The following is a 22627-nucleotide window of genomic DNA, read 5'->3' on the forward strand; positions in this document are numbered from 1 at the left end:
AACAGGTTTCTGACATTTCATAAATCACTGAGTCTTAATACAGGGGGCTGAGCCAGACGCCATCTGCCTATAGACTTCCTTCCCCAGGGAGACCCAGAGCTTGATTCTGGCCAATGATAGAAACAGTAGTTATCATTCACATAGCTTCTATCATGTGTCAGTCACTGTAATTTTTTCATACGTATCTATTCTTTTGGGCTTTCCAGGTGGCACTTGTAGTAAAGAACCTGCATGCCAATGCAGGAGACTCGAGACTCAGGTTCAGTCCCTGGGTTGGGAAGATCCCTTGGAAAAGGGAATGAAAACCCACTCCAGTATTATACTTGCCTGGAGAACCCCATGTACAGAGGAGCCTGGCAGGCTACAATCCATAGGCTCACAAAGAGTCATACATGACTGAAGTGACTTAGCACACATATATATTCTTTAAATAACCCTATAAGGTAAGTGAGTACTAACATTTTACCCATTCCGGAGCCTGAGCTCTTAATAGGTACTTTTGTTTTTTTGTTTCCCCTTGGCCACGTTATGTGGCATGCAGGATCTTACCTAACCAGGGATCAAACCCGTGCCCCCTGCAGTGGAAGCGAAGTCTTAACCATAGGACCTCCAGGAAGTCCCAGAGCCCGAGTTCTTTGCTGCTTCACTAGGTTGCCTCTCCAGGTCTGATGCCTCTTTTTCCATGAGAGCTTCCTTACCCAGTGGAGTCATGGATGTTTATCTGCTGTGTTGTGTATTGTAGGTCCTGGGCCACACTGGAGAATATTCCAGGCTACAGAAATTCAAACCTGATTTCAGGGATGCTCAGAGTAAAAGGATCATTGATGAAAAGATAAGACTCTTGGGTTCAAATTCCTGGGTGCCACCAGAATGGTCAAAATTAGAAAGATGAACAATACCAAGTGCTGACAAGGATGTGGAGCAGGAACTCTACACTGCAGGTGTAAGCTGGGGATGTAACTACCAGCTACACTGGGGATGTACGCTGGTAGAACCACTTTGGAAAGCATTTGGTGTTGTCTAGTCCAGCTAAACATGCACCTACGATGCAGCAACTCTATTCCTGAATGTATGCGTGCATGTGCACACCAAATGACACATAAAAATTTCTTATAGTGGCTTTATTTATAATAGTAGAATGGGTAAACTATGGTATATTCATATAATGGACTACCATTCAGCATGAAATAAATTTTTTTTAATGAACTTCTGATACAATAACATGGATGAATCTCACAGACATAATATTGAACACAAGTGGATGCATGGACAAGTCCCTTTTTATAAAACTGAAGGGCAAAGCAAATTGAATCTATGGTAAGACAGGTCAAGATAGTGTTTGCTTCTGTGGGATACTGACTAGGAAGGGAAACAAGGCCAGCCTCTGGGGACTGGTGATGTTTTCTATCTTGATCTGGAGGCTGACTGACCATATGGATACATCACCCTCATCAAATTGTACTCTAAAAAATTTGGCTCACATTATTGAATGTATGCTGTATCTCAAAACATTAGAAAAGCAATGATCAAGTAAAGATAATCTTTGAATATGGCTGACAACAATTATTTTTGCCCTCCACATCCACTATTCTCCCTTGGGACGGAGGGAGCTCTGCACTTTCTTCTTTGATGCAAGCACATCTCTCCCACTTTCAGTCAGTGTGTTGTAGGTGGAACTCACTCCTTTCCAGGTGCCCAGAGGACTATTTCCCCTAGCTGCAGCGACTAGTTTAGGGATGGGAACAGATCCAGATGGGCTAATGAGTCAATCCCAGCATTTTTTACTGGTACCAAGAAAAAGATGTTCTTTCCATTGCAGTTACCAATCTATTAGGATATAAACCTGAAGCTGCCAGAGGCTGTCTCCACCTTCTGGAGAAAGTCTGCCCAGGGAAAGAGGCCACACAGAGCAAACCAGAGTGAGATTACTGTCAGAACCTGAATCTAGCCATCCCTGTACAACGTGGTTTCATTCGGAGACTCAGTAAATTTCCTTTTTTAGATAATCACTTTAAGGTTGTTACTTACAACTAGAGTCTAATACACCAGGAATCTTGGGTAAAAGTACGAGAGGGGGAAGGGGGCTTGGAATATAAAATAACCATAGAGCCTTGTCCAATCTCATTTTGATGGTGCTGCTGCTGTGAGACCGTGTCTCTGCCAGATGAGTGAGGCAGGCCCAGGGGTCATGGGGGAAGTACTCTGGTCCTTGTTTGTAAAGACAAGGAATCTAGAGAACCAGATTTTATGCTCCATTTTGCTCTTAGCAGTGAGACCTTAGGCAAATCACTATACCTTTTTGAACCTTGTTCTTTTTCTATAAAATAGAGTATCATCTCCTAGCTCGAAAGGTTGTTATAGAGATCAAATGCTAGTTTCCCAGTTTCTTCAGTGTTTCCATACCCTTGGCTAAGTTAGTGCCTGCATCTTTGTGCATCCCCAGAGCACCCTGTATAACCCTCTCTCACCATAATGATCTTTGGCTGTATGAGCTACCCAAGGGCTCTAAGAGAACATGAATTCCTGCATCCCCAGGCCAACAGGCTGGGCACACAGCTGGGAGGACTCTTGAATCCTGACTAAGAGATCGTGCAGGTTCCTACTCTGGCAGCTCACTCATCTCTGCCCTTTGCTTCCTTGCCTGGTAGGTGGGGCTGATCATGACATCTTGGTCGGGATAGAAGGACTCTGGGGAAACTGCTAAGGCAGTCTAGGCTTTGGAAGCTGAGAGCTGTGTAGGGCCTTTCCCAGTTGGTAAAGAGCAGGTTCCCAAGAATAATAATGCTGAGTGAAGAATAGGAGTTCAGGATGCCTGGGCACTTTCCTCAAATCTGGCTGTCTGAAGCAAAGAAGGCTGCTGAAGTCATTGCATGCACTCCTTTCCCAGCTCATTTCTGGGTCATTGAAAAGGTTTTTCCAAGAATCACAAGTCCCATGGAACCAGCCTACTGCTATGTATTAGCTGAACAGGAAAAGTCCATCTCTTCTTATGCATCCTCATTCATTCATTCTTTCATTCAACAAACACTGCACGACAAACTACTCTGTCCATCAGAGGGATGGAGATGAATGATGCTAGGTCTCTGCCCTGAAGGAGTTAGCCTGGAGAGAGTCAAATTGGACACCGTTTCCATTTTGGCTTCCCTGTACATCTCCTTTCCTGCTCCCCTGAATTCCTTCTCACACAGCAGCCACACGATCATCTCAAAGTAGATTCCCAGCTTAAACCTTCTAAAGACATCTGTGAGGCCCTCCAGGATCGGGGGTGGGGTAGGTGAGCAGATAAGCTTGTATTGAATTTAGGGCACCCGGACTCTGTAGGAGTTCTACAGAGCTGCCAAGCAATTTGGATATCTGTTTCTGTCCCTGCTCCTAAAATCACTACTTAGGGTGCTGGAAGTCTGAGCAGGGCTAGGGCAAAGGGTAAAGATACACATACTAGATGATTCAAATCCCAGATCTGTTGAGTTGCAGTCTGGCTCATGGGAGAAATTCTTTATTTAGATGCTTCAGTGACCAAAAGATAGAGCATAAGTGCGCACGCGCACACACACACACACACACACACACAATACACAAAGGCATTTATAGGCGAAGGGACAGGGAGTGGAGGGAGGAGCCCACAAGAGCAGCTGTGGACTTCTCTGACCCAGTGAGGAGGGCCCTCAGAGGGTGACCCTCCATGGAATTCCTGTTTGAAAGCTATGAGGTAAAGTCCACTCCCAGTGAAGTCCCAGGCCATAAAGCACAGCAGTGTTGTAGAAATCTACATTTGGGGTCGGGGACATAGCTGCTTCCTCACTGCAGAAGCTTACACCAGCTCTCTTTTCTATTCCCTTAAGGGTCCATCTTGCTCCTTGGTCTCCAGAATCTCCTAGTGGATGATGGGGGAGGACTAGCACCACAGCAGCCTGGGCAGATGGTCTGCTGCGCAAGGGGAACAAGAGGACCAGTAGGGCCGAAGGACAGCAGTCAACCTCGGAGCTGGCTGGCATGAGGGCAGTTTCCCTTTAAAGGGAGAGAGCCATCCAGGAAATTTTTACGTGGGGACCTTCCCACATGACCCTGTGCCAGAGCACCTCTGATGGAGGAGGGGAAAGGCCTCTGTTGGCATGTTCTGTGATCCCACTGGGCACTGAGGCCTCCTTCGGCTCTAGCTTGTCCCCAGTTGCTGCAGGTCCTTAGCACCATTCAGGAACTGTGGAGAAGGGGAAAGCGGGATAGCAGTGCTCTGCCAGGACTGTGTCATTGCTCCAGGAGGAGACTTCCCAGTGGGCAGAAATCTGGACAACTGGCCAGCATCGGATACCAGGCTCAGGAAAGCTCACACTCTTTGTGGGGTGGGAAGTATCACATGCACTCCAAGCCTCCATGTGGCAGCCACTTCCATCTGCCCTTTCCTATCTAGGCCAAGGCCTGGAGTGAGATTTCTGGGTTTCACTGGAGATGCCCAGAGCTTAGGGAGACCTCTGTTCTTTAGCTGCAGGGAGTGGTCCATAAGTGACCTCTAGTAGAAAGATAGGCCTGGGATCTCATGACATACGGCCCGGAGGGGCTGACGAAGGGGAAAGGCCATCCTCCAAATTACCACCCTGGGAAATCCCAAGTCCTGTCAACATCTCTGCTTCCCTTACCCTGACCTACAGGGCCAATTCCAAAGGGGAGGAGGGGGAGTAGATTTGCCTGGGCAAATCCGAGGCTGTCTATGGTCTACTCCTGCCTCAGGCCTGTGTATTCTCCAGGTGTAAGAAAGGAGGAAGAGGGAGCCAAGGGCTGACCATAGTAACAGGAAGCTGGCTCATGGCTAGTTCAACCTGGGTTGCTAGACAGAAACACCTCTAGTTTTCCAAGGTGGTTGAGTCTTTCTGAATGGGTTGCCTTTGCATGGGAATCTGGCCCAGAGGTGATGCCACTGTTTTTGGTGACCTGTAATTTGAGAGAAAACAAAGGCATAGGATTAGTTTGTGGTGGTGGTGATGGTATCCCAGGTAGCTTATTCTAAAGACAGTACAGCTCATTCAGGGTGTGGAGTAACAAGCAGGGCAGCTCTCCTTACTGAGGACCACCGCATGCCAGGCACAAGGCTGGGTGTTCTGCTTTCAGCATCCTGTTTCATTCTCAGGCTAATTTTACAAGGCGGGTGGACCAGCACCCCCATTTTATATACAAGGAAACTAAACTTCAGAAAGTATAAGTGACCTGCCCACAGTAAGCTGATTTAAAGTGTGGTAGATTCAGGACTGAAGCCCATGCATTTCCTCTATACTGAACCACTTTTTCTGCCTATGGGGCTCTATATGACCTGGATGGGACAGAAAGACCATTCTTCCCAGCACATGGAATCAAGTGGCTCTCCAGTCATGACCTCACTAGTATCACCTGATACTGTCTGATTTGTTTTGAATTTGTTTAGGATTTCTTTCTACCATCAGAAGGGGATCAAATGGATCAGAGAAAAGCATTGGTCTTGGTTCCTAACATAGCCCTGGTGCTCAAAACAGGGTTTGACACATAATAGGTGAACAACAATAAATTGCTGGTGAGTGAATGAAAGCTTATCTCTAATAGCTCCTCTTATCAGGACCAGGACTTCACATATATTATCTCTGACACTTACTTCATCCCATACGGTGAGGAAGAAGAGCTCCACTTGGAAATAGCAGAGCAAAATGAATGGGCTTTGGAGTCAGAGGTTTGAATACTGGGTCTAACTCCAAGTAACCATGAGATCTATGGCAAGTTACTTAATCTATCTGATATCAGGTTTCCTTGGGTTGTAAAGGGTTGGGGGAGTCCTAATCCAGAGATGCTGTTGCAAATTAAATGAGATTCAATTACGTGTTCAATAAATTATACTATAATCTTTTTTTTTTTTTTAGCATAATCTTATAGAGAAGAAATTGGAGGCTCAAAGAGGTTTATTGACTCACCTAAGGTCACACAGCTGGAAAGTGTAAGAAGGAAATAATAAACAACACTAGCATTTTCAAGTCTGGGTAGCCCCACGGTAGGGTTCTGACTGGTTCTGAGATATTCGCCAAAATTGCCACCAGCCAAGCTGCAATGCTGAAAGTGAGATGCAAGCCAAGGTGCGAGGGCTTGTCTCAAATCCTATCTAAGGGGAGCCTCATGAGTTCTCCCAGTTAAAGATGTATCTATCAATAAAGCCACAGTGTGGGAGAGGAGACTTTAGGCAGAGCAGAGAGGACCAAGAACGTGTTGAGCCTAACACTCTGCACTTCTACCACCTTTAATTCACTTGGCTCTGTAAGCAGTCCAGAACCACTCACCAAAGTCAAAGCAGTCATCTCAGCAGATCTGCCTGAAACTGTTTCCTCATCTGTGAAACAGGGATAATTCCTATCTCCGAAGGTTATGTTGTGGCACACCGTCCACACTACCCTCCTGAGAAGCAGGGACTGAACCATCTGAGCCCTCCCAGCCGGACCTGGCCTGTTCGTATCACACGGCACCACAACCCCCTGGTCAGCATTGCCCTGGAGGAGCATGCTGTGAGCCTGCCAAGCCTCAGTGTGAACTGTAGCTCTGCCTCATAACACCACTCTGAGTGGCGGTCGCCTATGTTTGTAAATCAGAATAATAACCTTTTTCTCCCAGGACTATTGTGAGGATTACCTGAGAGAATCTGCTTGGCATATGGCCTGCAACAGACCAGGAGCTCAACCAAAGAATGTGAATCATTTTCAAGATTATTACAAACAGACAACTCTGTTAGTCTCTTCCCTTTAAAGCACTTATCACCATTTGTAATTATTGGTGGTTTGCATGGTCATTGTTTCTGTCTCATCCCATCAGAATGTTAGGTTATCAGAGCAGGGACTGAGTCTGTCAGACTGGGTCTGTCAGACTGGGTCTGTCTGGGCTACCACTCAGAGGTGTTCAGTATTTGATCAATAAAAGAACCTGGTCATATCTGGTAATAACCTGTAGAGGAAGCTCTTGCCACAGAACTGATGGCAGTTCTGGTCTTCAAGCCAGTGGTGGGATGGGGTCGGGGTTGGGGAGTGTCCCCAGTTAGACTGCTAACATGTTGCCAAAAAATTTAGGAGACCACTAAGGGAATCATTTCTGTTTTTCTACTAAAACCTTCAGCCCAACAGGTCTAAAGGCTGGGGAGAAGCTGACAGGAAAACTCACACAGGGGATACTTCTGTTGACTGACCAAGGTTCTGCTGACTAAAAAGAAAAGACTGCCAGGATTCCTTTTTAGCCAAGGAATACCTGGCTTTGTTCTGATTCCGAAGCCCTGAGCTCCTGCTGCAGACCCATGAATTTCAAAGTGTGATTACTTACTGGTTCTTGTGTTTGAAGCCGCTGACATGAGCTTGGTACTGTTCTATGGAGTTCAGCACTATCTTGCATGTCTTGCAGGGGTAGCCCTTCCCGGCTGAAACACACGTAAAAGTCAAGATGCTTAGTAATCCAATAAGAAGGGGCCTGGGGACTGTGTGCTTTTGACAGCATGTGCAAATGCCCTTCTGAAGATGGACGAGTGGAGTGAGGTTAGGCCCTGGTAAGAATGCCAGAGGCCTCAATGACTCAATGATCAGGGTCACATGTATGCCTGTGTGTTCCCTGGAGCTGGGAAACTCCTTGTCCCCCACTTCCCTGTACCCTTTGTCCCAGCATGGAGCCTGGTCCAGAGTAGCTGTCTGCTGAGGAAATAAATGATTGATAGAACAAAGAGGTGACATTTGGTGTAACTTTTCCACCTGGACTGTGCCCTTAGATGAGAGATCTCTGGGAAGGCAGGCCTCTCCTTGGGCTTCCAATAACAGTAATTAACGAGAAGGCCTATAAGGAAAATTAATCTGTCTCTCTACTGTGGGGCTCACAGATTCCCTTTCTCACCAACAGGGCTGCTCCAATGACAAAGTGGCCTTTCTTCACATGGTCTAGCAGAGAGAGCATGGGTCGGGAGCCAAGAAATGGGGCTGGACTCCTGGCTCTGCATTCACATGATCTTGGCTAAATCCCTTTGCCTTTCTGATCCTCAGCTTTTCTCAACTATAAACCAATTATACCATACCCATAGTACTTACAATAAAAAGCAGTTATTATTTACTAAGGGCCTGATATAGGCATGCACTTTATATTATTTTGATTGATGTTCATAAGGATCCCATGAAAACCATCCTTCTCTTACAGAGGAAGAAAATAAGGCATGGTCACATGTCCACGAACACAGAGTTAGTGAATGGCAAACAGGAGTGGCTGACGATGAGGCTCTACTTACCCAGCATGCCTGGTGCCAGCTTTGCAAGGCAGGCCACTGTACACCTGACTTCAAGAGCCCTCTGACACACCCTTTGAGTCATCTGCCATCCTAAAACCTCACAGCTCTGAAGTGAGATCACCTAGGTTCAAATCCCAGCTCCATCATTTCTTACCTGTAAGACCACACGCTAGGTACTTAATCTCTCTGAGATGTGTAAAAGTGGGGCTTCCCTGAGCTTTAAGTTCCATACCTATAAAATGCAGTTAATATTAGTATCAACCTTATAAGGTTATTGTAATCATTCAAATAAAAGTAACTGACACATAGTTAAGTGTCCAGTAAATATGAGGTTTTGGCTTATTTGTATTTCACTCTTACAGATTCCATGAGTGATGCTGGAAAAAAAATGGAGAGTATTTTTTAACCAGCCTTCCATGGCAGCTGGGAACACCAACAATCTCCTTTAATTCAATAAGCTAGCCAATGTTCCCAGCTACCCTTGTTTCTCTTGTATCTTCAGGTATTTCCTGGAAGACATATCCTTTTAAAGCACTTAAGGGGAAAATTATTACAATCAGAATTCAGGTCTTTTTTAGACTCTGAAGGCCAGAATTCATGGTTCAACACAAACAGGCAAAAGACTCACAATGGACTAGCAGAACCACCATCCCTGCAAGGTCCAGGGTAGAAACTGGGGCTGGTGTGGGGGTAATAATCACCAATGGTTAAGAGTCACTGATGCCCAGATTACAACAGCTCACTTATCATCTATTAAACACCAAGCACCATGACAAAATTTTGGATACTTATGCCCTTGGATTCTTATAACAATGCTGGAAGATAGGTAGGTGGTTTTCTCCATTTATCAGAGCACGAAGCAAGCTCAGGGAGGTTAAGTGACCTGGGGTCAGAGCTGGATTTGCACTCTGGTCTGTGAAGCCCCCATCCTTTCCTCTGAACCACAGGTCTCTGGACTCTTCTATGCTAAGAACATCTCAGTGCAGAGAATACTAATCTGTAAGCTAGATTCAAATCGTCACTTGGGGTAAGTGAAGAATTCATTGGTGCTTCTAAATGTTCAATACCCACACTCATCCATTTTTATCTGGTTTTCATTTTACATGTTTGATATTCTGGTTTCCCCCTGTGATCTTATGAAGAATAAGTCACTAGAGCTCATTTTAAAACATCTGATTTATTTGGGAAAGCACCTGTATCTCCTCCCTTTTACTGCCAAGACTTTGAAAGCCCTGTTTCCAACTGCTTCTCCATTTCCTTGTCTCTCAATTATTCTGCAACCTCTCCCCCCTACACGCACACACGCTCTTTCTGAGGCCAGTGGAGGCTTCCCTGTGTCTAAACTTAACGGACAACACGGATGCTTATGCAGCCTTTTTGTATTGGGCTTCCCCATAGCACCTGGCAGCGTGGGTGACTCCTTCTTCCTTCAGTCTCCTGCCCTTGCTCTCAGCATGCCACACTTTTGATTTTTCTCTGCTGGTGGTTCCTTCTCAGTTTCTTTTGCTATCTTTTGTTTGACCTTCCCCATTTACTATTGCCAGTTTCAGAGGTTTCAATCTTGGTTTTCTTTCTTTTTTTACTGTTTTAAATTGTGGTAAAATACAAATAACAGAAAGTTTACCATCTAATCTATTTTAAGTGTCCAATTCAGTTAAAGGACAGTTCTGGGTTAGAGAAATTGTATTTTCATCATGTTAAGTATCTTCATATTATTGTACAGAACTTTTGTCATTTTTGTGGAACTGCCAATCTATACCCATTAAACTCTCCATTTCTCCCTTCTCCTAATCCCTGACCACCACATTCTACTTTCTGTTTCTATGAGTTTGACTACTCTAGATATTTCGTACAAGTGAAATCATATAGGAATTTTCTTTCTGTGACTGATTTATTTCACTGTGCATAATATCCTCAAGGTTCATCCATGTTTATAGCACATCAGAATTTTCAGAGGGCTCAATCTTAGGCCCTTCACTCCTTTCTCTCCAAATTCTCTAAGGGATCTCATTCATTTCCCTGATTTCAAGTACCACTTAATAGCTTCAAACATATGAAACTACCAATATTTAGCAGTTTCTAACCACCAAAATGGTGGCATCTCTAACCAAGACCTTTCTTTTAGGTCCACACCTATGTATCCAACTGCCTCTTGAACATTCCTACTTGGATATCTCATGGGTATCTTAAACTCAGGCTGCCAAAACCTGGTTATTCACCTCGTGGCTTAAAGCTAAACCTTGACTGCTCGCTTTTCTTCAGCTCCCACATTAGATGGCCAATTCTACTTCCTACCTACCTCCTGAATCCATTTACTCCTGTCTATCTCTACCAATGCTACCTTATTCCAAGCTCCCATATTCTCCACTACGAACTACTGCAACAGCTTCACTGTTGGTCTCTCTCCACTACCCTTCCTCCTCATTCTAAACCATTCTCCACCTTGTAACTAGAACGCTCTAATCAATAATGCTGAGGATGTGAATGGATGTGAGGATGTGATCTTAGGACAAAGGCTCAAATCTCAAACATGACCTACAGTGCCACGATTGGACACCTGCTCATCTCCCCAGCATCATGTTGCCCCACACTATCCCTTTTGCTTCTGGGGGCCTTTGATCCTTGCTCCTCCATCTTAAGTTATCTTCATAGCATACCATTTGTTTCTTTTTCTAAAGCTTGCCACACTTGTAGTTAATTGCTCAATGCCTGTCTGCTCTGCTAGACTCTAAGCTCCATAAGAACATGGACATGTAATTAATATATGTTATATACACCATGCCTGGCGTATATTAGGAAAGAGCTCAACAAACATTTCTTGTCTTTGTATGAAATGAATAGACTTGAAAGCCTGTCCCATGTACAGAGGTTGAAGAAACTAAGGGATCAGACGGGGCAGAGAAAGCAGACCTGACCTGCAGGAGGCAAGGCCCTAAGGAAGGGAGCGAAGGTGACGGGGGTACAGAAAAAGAGGGCTCCAGTGACCCAGAAGGGATGCTGAGAGCTCTAGCGACTGAAAAGATTTGGCTATCTGAATGATATGCAGGCCTTAGTTTGGCATTCTTGAATAAATGAGAGAAATGTGGGCCTGGAGTACAAAGCAAACTCCAAGTCTTGTTTAATCTGCTTGGTAGATGCTACATCTCATCCTTGTGGGAGACATCTGGACACTCTGGGTCATCTCACATTTGACTCACATTTGACTTGTTATGATACATGCCAGAAGCCCCATGGAAACTATTCTGTGGACCTAACACAGAACCTTACCTGGATTTCAATGTTGGCTGCCACAGTCTAGCATGGGATCCAGAACAAACCATTTCATCTTTCTGATGCTAATGTCCTCATTTGTAAAATGGGAATAATCAAATGTGTACAACAGAGTTGCTGTGAGGATTAAATCAGGCAATTACATATAAGAGCATCTAGCCTAAGGCCTGGACTATGGCAGCTATTGGTAAGTGCAGGATGACTGTCTGAAAGAATGAATGAACAAGGGTGGACTGAAGCCAGCAGGGAAAAAAAGCCAAGCTGTTAACAACCTAAATCATTTGGGAAGGCAGAAGTCCTGTCAGTGGAAGTCCCTGCTTGCACATCCCAGGTCAACACCCCACCTCTTTAAGTAAGAAGCGGGTCAGAGTCAGTTCAATATTTCTGCTGACACTCTGTACTTGGAGCGCCTCCAGCCAAGTACACTCAAAGCTGGAGGCAGGGAGAAGGAGTATAAGTTTTGGAATCAGACAGAGCTAGAGACCCCGATTGATGCTGTCATTTATTAACATCAGGTCATGTCAGCTGTATGACCTTAGCATGTCATTCTGAGTTTCATCTTCTTTACTTGTAAATTGGGAAAATCACAACTATTTTATAGGAATCCTGTGGGGATCAAATTATGCTGTATACATTAATATCAAAGTGGGATGTGATACCCTTTCCCCCCACCTAGGTTTTCATGAAAGAATTTAGTTGATCTGTAGAGAAATCAGATGATTTAAGCAAGAAAAATATATCTAGGATACAGTTCTAGGATTAAATATTAGACAAATGGAGGAGGATGAATACAAGGAGAAGGCTTTGGCCTGAGATAAAAGAAAAGAATGGATACAAGTTAAGATAAGTGGCCTGAAACACTGCAGTGCCTGAATCCTGCCAATAAAAAAGAGACAATGAGGGAATGGCCAGGCAGGACCAAGTAAAGCAGGGGCAGGGACTAGAGCAAAAGAGGGTCAGCTGTAAATCTGGCTTCCAGTCTTTCAAAACACTGAAAGATAAGGTTAACAAATGTTTAGCACTGCCTAGGAGAGGCATGTACTCTTCAGCTGACTACATCCCTTTCTGGCTTTTTCACTTATCAAAATTTCCCATCTAGTTTTTGCAAGCATTTGAATTTGCAATGTGCTTGCTTCAGAAGACCTAAAGAGGAAAGGCAAACCCTTGATGGTCCAGGGAGCTCTAGCAGTCAAGCCCTGATCCAGCTCTGGGTGTGAGCTAGGCCCCTTACCTGAGTCAGTGACAGCAGGGTCGGCCAGCCGTCCGTAGTGTGCCATAAGTTTGAGTTTGGTCTCCTGTTTCCTGTGTTTCTTGCCCACATAATGTTGCTGAGCCATGACAGGGTCATTGAAAGTCGCGTGGCAGAGGCTGCAGAACTTGTCTGGATCTATCATCTCTCTATTCTGGTGCAAGGCTAAGGTGGAGGCCATAAGGAAAGGGTTTGTAAGGCGTTTCGACAGAGCTGTGGTGAGAAAGTTCAAACAGAAACAATGAAAAAACCCAGAAGGTGCCAAGCTTTCATGTATGCTGAATGCAAAGAAAGGCTGGGTCACTAGCTAATCACACTTGCATATGGGGCACTGCCTGTGTGAATCACACAGTGAAAATCTTCTCTAATTGAGAAGATACGGGGGAACCCAAAGACCGGCTCCTTTGTTTGGCAGCTTAAACTACTTTAGGCACGTGAATCCCTATTTTCTCATATTCCGAGGAGGTTCTGCACTTCTGCTACCCATCTGCCAAATTACAATAGATGTGAGATGTACATGCTTGCAGTCTTTTCATCCCTCAGAACTCCCCAGAATGTCACAGCACATAGGACAAGAAATGTGGGTGTTTTATTCCCATCCTTAAAGTACCCCAGTTATAGATCTGGAAGCCAATGCACAGATGCACAGCCTGAGGGTCTAGAGGGTCATTTAGAAAAGGCGCCACACTAAGGGGGTCTTTTGAGCTGCATTGCCTTCTAGGCTGAGTGGGGAGAGGAGAATGACATTGACATTTAGTTACCAGCTTTGTTTATCTCTTCTGGTCTTCTGAATTATGCTCTGCAGTAGGTATCATCTTGCCACGATACAGAGAAAAACCAAGGCGCAGATGGGTGAAATGACTTACCAAAGATCACTCAGTTAATGAGTGAATCCAGGTCTGTGTGATCCTAAAGACCATGCCCTCTTTGCTATGCCAGGCTGCCAGAGTGTGGCAGGGAGACAAGAAGGCTACAGCCCATGTATTTACCTATAGAAAGCATCCCTAGCTCGAGTCTATGAATTCAGTTAATCAGAGCCTGGTATGGGCATATGTGTAAACCTCCTGTGGGCCAACAAATGTCCTGACTATAGGCTGCACTGCTGCTTTAAAAATTGATGCCATGGCTCACTAATGAGCCCATATGGCTGGAATGGTATCAATCCAGTAACCACTGCTTTAAGAATGTGGCCTAGAACCCCCACCAATGGTGGAGGAGGGGTGGGGTTCAGCAGCACTCACACACAGATGCTCTTTCATCCCTTCTACTTCAATGGGGGAAGTTTTGAGGATTTTCTTTCTTTTTTTTTTTTTTTAGTTTTGAGGATTTTCAACAAGCCAGAAGAAAGTTGCTGGCTTTTCCTACATGGTTTTCCAGTACAGAGACTCTTAATTCTCCTGGCTATTAATTTTCCTTAGTCATTATTTCAACAAGTCACTGGAAAAGTAATGTACATGTTACAGAATATTCAATACTATGAGAAAATATTCAGTATGTGGTGTTGAGTGAAAAAAAAAGCAGGTTATATAGCAAACTATTTCTTTTGTCCTTAGTTCTGTAAAACAACTGGTAATGTGTAGAGAAAGACCAAAAGCATTGAATAAAAGGATACTTTTCAGTATTTTCCACCTTTTCTACAGTGAATGTAGATTTTTGATATCAGAAGAGATAATCATAGTCATTAAAACATAAAGGTCATTCTTTAAAAGGTACTAAAGAGAAACATCAGAGGTGAATAGTTAATTAAAGTTGGAGGAACCATTTAATGGACATCCAATAAAAATGACAGCTATGGGAGTCTTCTTTCAGGAAACAACTTGAAATATAGAAAGAGAATTCTACAGGACTGTTCACTGTAGTGTTATTTATAAATTCGAACAAAGGAGAGGGAGAAAACGTAAATATTCATCATTAGAGGATGGTTAAATGAATGTGGTGCAATGGGATATTGTCATTAAAAATGTTTATGAAAAACTTTTTAATAACATGGAGAAATACAAATGTTCTATTAGTGAAAAGAGTATAAAAGAAAATTATACACACAATATGATCATATCATTACTAAAATACATATGTGCAATCTATATGTGTGTACTGGTATTTTGAAATGCTGCCAACATATTAACAGTGTTTCTCTCTTGGTGGTAGGATTGGAGTGGTATTTACTCTTCTCTTTGTACCTTTTGCATTGTTTGAACTAGAAGTAACAATGAGGAGTATGCATTGTTTTTATAAAAACAATAAGGTTAAAGTATTTTACATTTATATACATAATCTAGACATACATAAAACAAATATAGACACAGATATACACACATACACATAACAAAAGATTATAGGAGAAATAGTTCTCCAAAATGTTAACAGTGGTTGTCTTTGAATGGTAAAATTATGGGTATTTTTCTTTCCATTTATCTATATTTTCCATACTTTCTACAATATGCTTGTATTACTTTTACATTAGAGAAATGTTTACTTTCAGAAATATAGTTATAAACTCATGTAATAACATGGAAATGTGCTCTAACTACAAAATTAAAAGTTAACACAGGATACAAATGGTACATGAACTATGATTATAATTATATAAAAACATATCTGTTATGTGGCAAGGGCCAAAAGTAAATATGAAAAATAAACTCTTCAATATGGAATCCTTAGACCAGGAATATTCCAGAGAATTTTCCCATTTATGGAAAGACAAGTTCATATAAATCTAAAGATAAATGATCTTACAAAGTTCTGTTCTTAAGCTAGTTTCCTTTGGCTTAATGTTTAATCTTTTGGTACCATAAATGGTATACTATATAAATGGTACCAACAGTGACTTCACAAAAAAGCAACTAGTACTAGTATAACTTAAGACGAACAAATCGGAAGCAAGGCCAATGACATGCTCCGGGTGGTGAACGCCTGATCAACTATTGCATTTTATGTGGGGATTCCACACACTATCTTGATTGTGCTGTTAATACCAACAATAGGATCTGCTGGGTACTCTCTGGCAGTCTAGTGGTTAGGACTTGGCACTCTCACTGCTGGGGCCCAGTTTCAGTCCCTACTTGTGAAATGAAGGACCTGCAAGCCATGCAGCATGGCTCCAAAACAAAACAAAAAATCCTAAAATGTCATTTACTGAACATCTATTATGTATTAGGGCCCTTATATACATTATTTCATCCTCATAACCTATGAAGTAGATGATATTATCAACATATTATAGGTGAGAAAACTCAGGCATGAAGAAGGTCAGTCATACAGATGGTAAATAGCAGTGCCAGGATTTAAACTCGGGTATCCATGACTTCATCTGTTGTTTCATTGCTAGAATACTAGATTTGGGTGTGGTAAGACAGTATAATTATGAGTGATTTATATTTTTTTTTTACCCTATTCTTCAAAGTCGTCTAGAACATGATTATCTTGTTTTCATAATACAGCAATTCAAAAAAGGACAAGTATTACAGATATTATAGTCTACCTCTTGGTCCAAAATAGAGAAGAAAACTTACTGAGAAAAAAATGAAATAAAGATCAAAGAACCTTTAGTCTTGACTAACTGCAGTTAGCAGAGATGTAAAATCCTAAAAAGTCAGTAGTTAATGAGATGAAAATGAAGGCTGAGCCCCAGTGGTGACAAGGTAAAGGGGGTTATTTTAGAAGTCACTGCCCTGGGAATGGATTCACGGCAGCTGCAAACACTGTTTGTTGGGCAGTACTGGCAGTGCTGAAGTTTTCAGCTTTGAAAGGCAAGTCCTTGTCTTGAGGAGAACAGGCAGCTTTGAGGATTAAAGTGAACAGGGCATAACCTGAGCACACAAAAAAGACAAGAATCTAACTTTTAACTTGGAATACATGGTAATAAGGGCAGGTGGATGCTAGGAGGGAAAAATCTAAGTGAGAGAGGCAGGAGACAGAATGCTCTCCTGGTGTGCAGAGCCTGGAGGACTTGGGCACTCCCAAGTTATAATTATTTGTCAGGACCAAAGCTCAGGGCTAAGAAGCTTCTATAGAGAAAGGCTGATATAACCAAAGAAAGGAAGGTTAGGTAAGTAGGACTCTGAGGCTGCATTTCAGTGAAGCTGTGTCTACTCTGATATTTTTAAGGGCTCTCAAAAGCAGTTCAACCTCTTCAAGTCCGTGGCCCCAGTGAGCATTTCTGGGAGCACCTGGCATTGGTGCCTTGAGGACGGGAGGGGTCCCGATATAGCACCACTCAGGAAAACCAGTACCTTCCACCTTAGTGGATTGCTGCTTCAGCTTTAAGTTCTTTGCGTGGGTCTTCCCCAGGTAGTGCGACTGGGCCACGACAGGGGAGGAAAAGGTCATGTTACAGATGGGGCAGCACTGGTTCTTGTCTTTGCTTCTGCTGCTCTTCTGGTTAGGAGAAAGAACACAGGTCTGATCACGCCACTGCCCGGCCAGAAAATCTTCACTGGTTCCCCACTGCCCATAGGAGAATGGGCCTTCAAGGCCCTCTTCACACACTGACCCCAACCTACCTTTCTGGATTCTTACTTCATCCCATGCTCTACTCACCATTCCCCATTTTGTTCTCTGCTACTTCTGTGTTTTACTTGGGCTATTCCTACTGCCTAGAATGATCCTCCTTTCTTTCCTGCCTGGCATATGTCTGCTTAGCCTTCAAGGCCCAGATTAAATATCACCTCTTCTGAGAGACTTTTACTCAAGAAAATTAGTCAGTAAAGAATTATCAACCTGCTTTGTGTGATTATTCCAGGAAGAATTAGCTTTATTCTTCCTCTATACTCCTGGAATACATTAAATAGACGTCTATCGTACCACGTGTCACCCTAAACTGACAGTGTTGTAGCTTAGAAGACTTTCTTGTCGACTAAAGTTCAACGTTTGGGCAAAGATCGTTAGACTCATTTATGTTTCTTATCCTTAGCACCCTGATGGAGACTGGCACACAGCAGATGTTCAGGGTTTACTGAACAAGCAGACAATTGTATTTTATTTGATGATTATGACTAGGCTAGAAAACAGTGTATTTCAAGCCTATATTAAGGGCTTCCAGGATCTCTTTCAGGTCTGCTGTCTGAATAAAATATTCATTCTAAGATAGGATTTTTCAACCTTGGTACTATTAACATTTGGGGCTGAATAATTCTTTGTTGGATGGGGAGGAGTCTGTGATCTCATTTGAACTACTGGACCACCCTGAGAGTTGAGGGATTGGAGATATAAAGAAGTTAAGTGACTTGCCCAGGGCCACAGAGTTGATATTGTCTTTCTGAATTCCACATCATAAGGAGGGCAACTAGGGGGTTAGTCCAGTGAATGTGGAGAAGGGATGAGCAAGGCCCTTCCAAACCTGTGGTTCCTGTGATAAGGAGGCACAGTTTGTAGCATAAACTCTAAGTCGCTGAACATCCACTAGGAATTGTAATTTGACTTCACAATACCCTTACAAGGTAGCAACTATTATCTCTACAGACAGGTTAAGTGACTTGTCCAAGGTCACCCAACCAGTAAGTTCTAGAGCTAGTATTTGGCCCTAGTCTGCTGACTTATCATCCCATAATATTTGCACAGCCTGCTATAGAACAAAAATAACGGTACACCTGAGGGGTTGGGGTTGTTTCAGCATAATTCTCACAGTATTGCTAAGGCAAAAGCAAACATGTTTATATTTTGATGAGAGCAAGAATTTGGAAAAGTGTTCCTTCCACTTGTTTATTCCCAATATTCAAGTGCGAAACTCAGGTCTTTCCACTGGATCTCAAGAAGGTAAGCATTCTAGTTTCCTTCCTCTCTCTCTTCTTGAGTAGGGCATGGACAGTGGTCCTACTCTAACAAACCATTCAATGTACTATATAACAATGGCTCCATTTACTGAGCCCCTACTATGTGCCAGGCTCTGTGTTGGGTGCTTTAATAAACCTTCTTTCATTTTTGTTTGGAAAAATCCTGAAAGGTAGTTGATATTAGCATCCTCATTATTATAGAGGAAGAAATCAAGCCTTAGAAAGGATCAAGACTTGCCCAAGTTACACAACAGGGCTAGGATTTGAAGCCAAGTCAGTCTGACTCAAAGCCCACGTTCTTTCCACCACACCAACCTGCCTGCTGGCTTCATCAGGAAGCGAGTGGTCTCAACATGGCAGCTGGATTACCTGATCTGAGTCTAGCCTCTTCATTTCCCCCTTTAGTGTCTCCATTCCATGGATTGCTAGGTATCTCTTCACTTTGTTGGCATGTTTTTTGCTCTGTAAGAACCCAGGAAAGAGATCAAAGATACCCAAATGCCATTTCATACCTAAGGCACTCAAAAATATCTACCAGATTTTCAGTGGTTCATCCTCACAGAAACTTTTGAGGAGGAGAGGGTAGGGGAAAAACCTGGTTTATTGAATTCCTACTTTGTATAAGGTACTTAGATGCTGTCCAATCTAATCATAAAAATTTATGAGAAAATTATCATCATCTCAATCTTATAGATGAGGAAACTGAGGCTTAAGATAATGGGTTTCTTGACCAAGATGAGTAGCAGAGTTGTGATTCAACTACAGGTTTATTTAAAGCCAAAGCATAGACTTTCTACTACACTGAGCTGTAAGGGAACATATAAGTACAATGATCTTGATTTGGATGGAGAAATGAAACTTAGAAAAATTAAGTAAATCAGTCAAGACAATCAGTCAAATTAAGACTCAGTCAGAAATTAAGCCAACATGCATGGAGGCAACATCTGGGTGGCTAAGAAGGAATTCACTGTGCAAGACAGAGAGAAGAGGGGGCTTGGCACTGGGTCTAGAAAGTACTAAGGTACAAGGGCATACCTGATAATGTGCCAGCTTCTGGGACTCAGAAATGAGCAAGGCGCAGCAAACCTTACACTGGGTGTTGGTGAAGAGACACTGGTTCTTCTGGATCATGTGTTCCACTACAGAGAGAAAAATAAAAGCTCTGTGAGTTAAAAACCTGCCTCAATAGCACTGTCTTTGAACGCTGCCTCAAATGCAGGCACTGAATAATGGAATGCCATCCTATTAAATCTGCCACCCCTCCCCTAAGGGCTTTCATGACTCAGGCTATATTCTTGAGCCACCAAACCTATAACTTACTTTATAATTTTATGTAGGCTAACTTTCTTTACTAAATTCTTTTAAAAAGGAGTCTTTAAATTACAAACTTAAGTAAAAACCAATAAAAATGAATACATTAAAAAAGAAACAATTCTAGTTAGATACTGGTGTGAGAAGCTTGCAGAGCTTCCTAAAAGGAACATTAAGAGAGTAGCAACTGTGAGGAGAGGTGTTAAGACATGGTAGCAACCAACTGAGACATCTTCTCAGATAGAACTGGAAGGACTGAAAGACTTGAAAAGGAAATAATTCTCTTACTGTTCTTGATCTGATTTTGAAATATCTAAAATTACTCAGTATGTCATGTAAGTTCCACACTGTAGGAAACCACAGTATTAACCTGTACTTAATTGTTGCACCTGGAAAACAAGACCTTACTTTTTGAGGAGGAAGTAAAATCTCACTCTAGACATTTCTATCATCATGACACTGATAATCTGAGGCAGGGATAAGTCTAGAAAACCATGATGAGATGGCAAATCCATGTTTTTTATCTTCTACTCTGGATCAAAAAGTAGACAAGATTTCCTGGAGGGAATTTTTGGGTGGGGAAGTTTTAAGGTTCTTCTCCCACAAGAAATAAAGCTTATTTATAATAGCCCTTTTGGGAAGAAGGGGTGTTGTCTGGCTATATTTCTGCTCCTTGGAGTCCCTTGTTTATTTCCCCATTTTTCTCCTACAGTGTCCGGTAAATTTTTCTGAAAGACTTTGGCTGCCTCAGCCATCCTCAGAGAAACAAAAGGAAGTGGATGTGTGAATACATCTGGGCCAGAGCTTTTGCATTTTTATTTATCTTTGGCTGTGCTGGGTCTTCACTGCTCTGTGCGGGCTTTCTCTAGTCGCAGCAAGCAGGGGCTACTTGTTGCAGTGTGAAGGCTTCTTATTGCAGTGGCTTCTCTTGTTGCAGAGCACAGGCTCTAGGGTGCATGCGCTTCAGCAGCTGTGGCACATGGGCTCAGTGGTTGTGGCTCCCAGACTCTAGAGCACACGCTCAACAGTTGTGGCACATGGGCTCGGTTGCTGTGTGGCATGTGGGATCTTCCTGGATCAGCGATTGAACCCGTGTCTCCTGCATTGGCAGGTGGATTCTTTACCACTAAGCCACCTGGGAAGCCCCTGAGAGCTTTTTAAAGGGAGGGTGAGAGGCTCCTCAGAATGCAAAGCCCACAAGGGGAAAATGTTATCCAGGGTCCAGTCATCCTCTCCTTGCCTGGAGATGTTGGATTATTTTATTAAAGAAGATGGGGTTGCCTCTCAAGAATATTCAGAATCTGATTCCCAGAGACTAAACAGGGTAAGGATCATGTCATTTATGACTTTGTATCCCCAAAATCTAATAAAATACGTGACCCAGAATGGTCATCATTAAAAAGTCTACAAATAATACATGCTGAAGAGGGTGTGGAGAAAAGGGGACTCTCTTACATTGCTGGTGGGAACGTAAATTGGTACAGTCACTACGGAAAACACCATGGAGGTTCTTTAAAAAACTGAAAAAATAAGAGTTGCCATATGATCCAGCAATCCCACTCCTGGGTATATATCCAGACAAAACTATAATTCAAAAAGACACATGTACTTCTATGTTCATAGTAGCACTGTTCACAATAACCAAGACATGGAAACAATCTAAATGTCCATCAATAGACGAATGGATAAAGATGTGATACCTATACACAATAGAGTATTCAGTTCAGTTCAGTCGCTCAGTCGTGTCCGAATCTTTGTGACCCCATGAACTGCAGCATGCCAGGCCTCCCTGTCCATCACCAACCCCCGGAGTTCACTCAGACTCACGTCCATCGAGTCAGTGATGCCATCTAGCCATCTCATCCTCTGTCGTCTCCTTCTCCTCCTGCCCCCAATCCCTCCCACCATCAAAGTCTTTTTCCAATGAGTCAACTCTTCACATGAGGTGGCCAAAGTACTGGAGTTTCAGCTTTAGCATCATTCCCTCCAAAGAAATCCCAGGGTTGATCTCCTTCAGAATGGACTGGTTGGATCTCCTTGCAGTCCAAGGGACTCTCAAGAGTCTTCTCCAACACCACAGCTCAAACACATCAATTCTTCGGTGCCCAGCCTTCTTCACAGTCCAACTCTCACATCCATACATGACCACTGGAAAAACCATAGCCTTGACTAGACGGACCTTAGTCGGCACAGTAATGTCTCTGCTTTTGAATATACTATCTAGGTTGGTCATAACTTTTCTTCCAAGGAGTAAGCGTCTTTTAATTTCATGGCTGCAGTCACCATCTGCAGTGATTTTGGAGCCCCCCAAAATAAAGTCTGACACTGTTTCCACTGTTTCCCCATCTATTTGCCATGAAGTGATGGGACCAGATGCCATGATCTTCGTTTTCTGAATGTTGAGCTTTAAGCCAACTTTTTTATTCTGCTCTTTCACTTTCATCAAGAGGCTTTTTAGTTCCTCTTCACTTTCTGTCATAAGGATGGTGTTATCTGCATATCTGAGGTTATTGATATTTCTCCCGGCAATCTTGATTCCAGCTTGTGTTTCCTCCAGCCCAGCGTTACTCATGATGTACTCTGCATAGAAGTTAAATAAGCAGGGTGACAATATACAGCCTTGACGTACTCCTTTTCCTATTTGGAACCAGTCTGTTGTTCCATGTCCAGTTCTAACTGTTGCTTCCTGACTTGCATACACATTTCTCAAGAGGCAGGTCAGGTGGTCTGGTATTCCCATCTCTTTCAGAATTTTCCACAGTTTATTGT

General features: G+C 43.0%; 1 protein-coding gene across 3 annotated transcripts in view; it reads right to left on the minus strand.

The window, feature by feature from the left end:
- Positions 1-3446: 3446 nt before the first annotated feature.
- ZNF346 (zinc finger protein 346) overlaps positions 3447-22627 on the minus strand; it is a 26163-nt gene continuing 6982 nt past the window's right edge. For 2 of the 3 annotated variants that reach the window (XM_040240485.1, XM_040240483.1), the window contains exons 2-7: positions 19583-19686; positions 18917-19009; positions 17009-17153; positions 12759-12989; positions 7315-7408; positions 3447-4926 (exon numbers count right to left, since the gene is read on the minus strand). In XM_040240485.1, the coding sequence (XP_040096419.1) occupies positions 4839-4926; positions 7315-7408; positions 12759-12989; positions 17009-17153; positions 18917-19009; positions 19583-19678 (747 nt within the window). In that variant the 5' untranslated portion in view covers positions 19679-19686 and the 3' untranslated portion in view covers positions 3447-4838. The remainder of the gene's footprint in view (positions 4927-7314; positions 7409-12758; positions 12990-17008; positions 17154-18916; positions 19010-19582; positions 19687-22627) is intronic. The other variant, XM_040240484.1, reaches the window with a different exon arrangement.

Source organism: Oryx dammah, unplaced genomic scaffold (assembly GCF_014754425.2).
Source record: "Oryx dammah isolate SB20612 unplaced genomic scaffold, SCBI_Odam_1.1 HiC_scaffold_5, whole genome shotgun sequence".
Classification (NCBI taxonomy): domain Eukaryota; kingdom Metazoa; phylum Chordata; class Mammalia; order Artiodactyla; family Bovidae; genus Oryx; species Oryx dammah.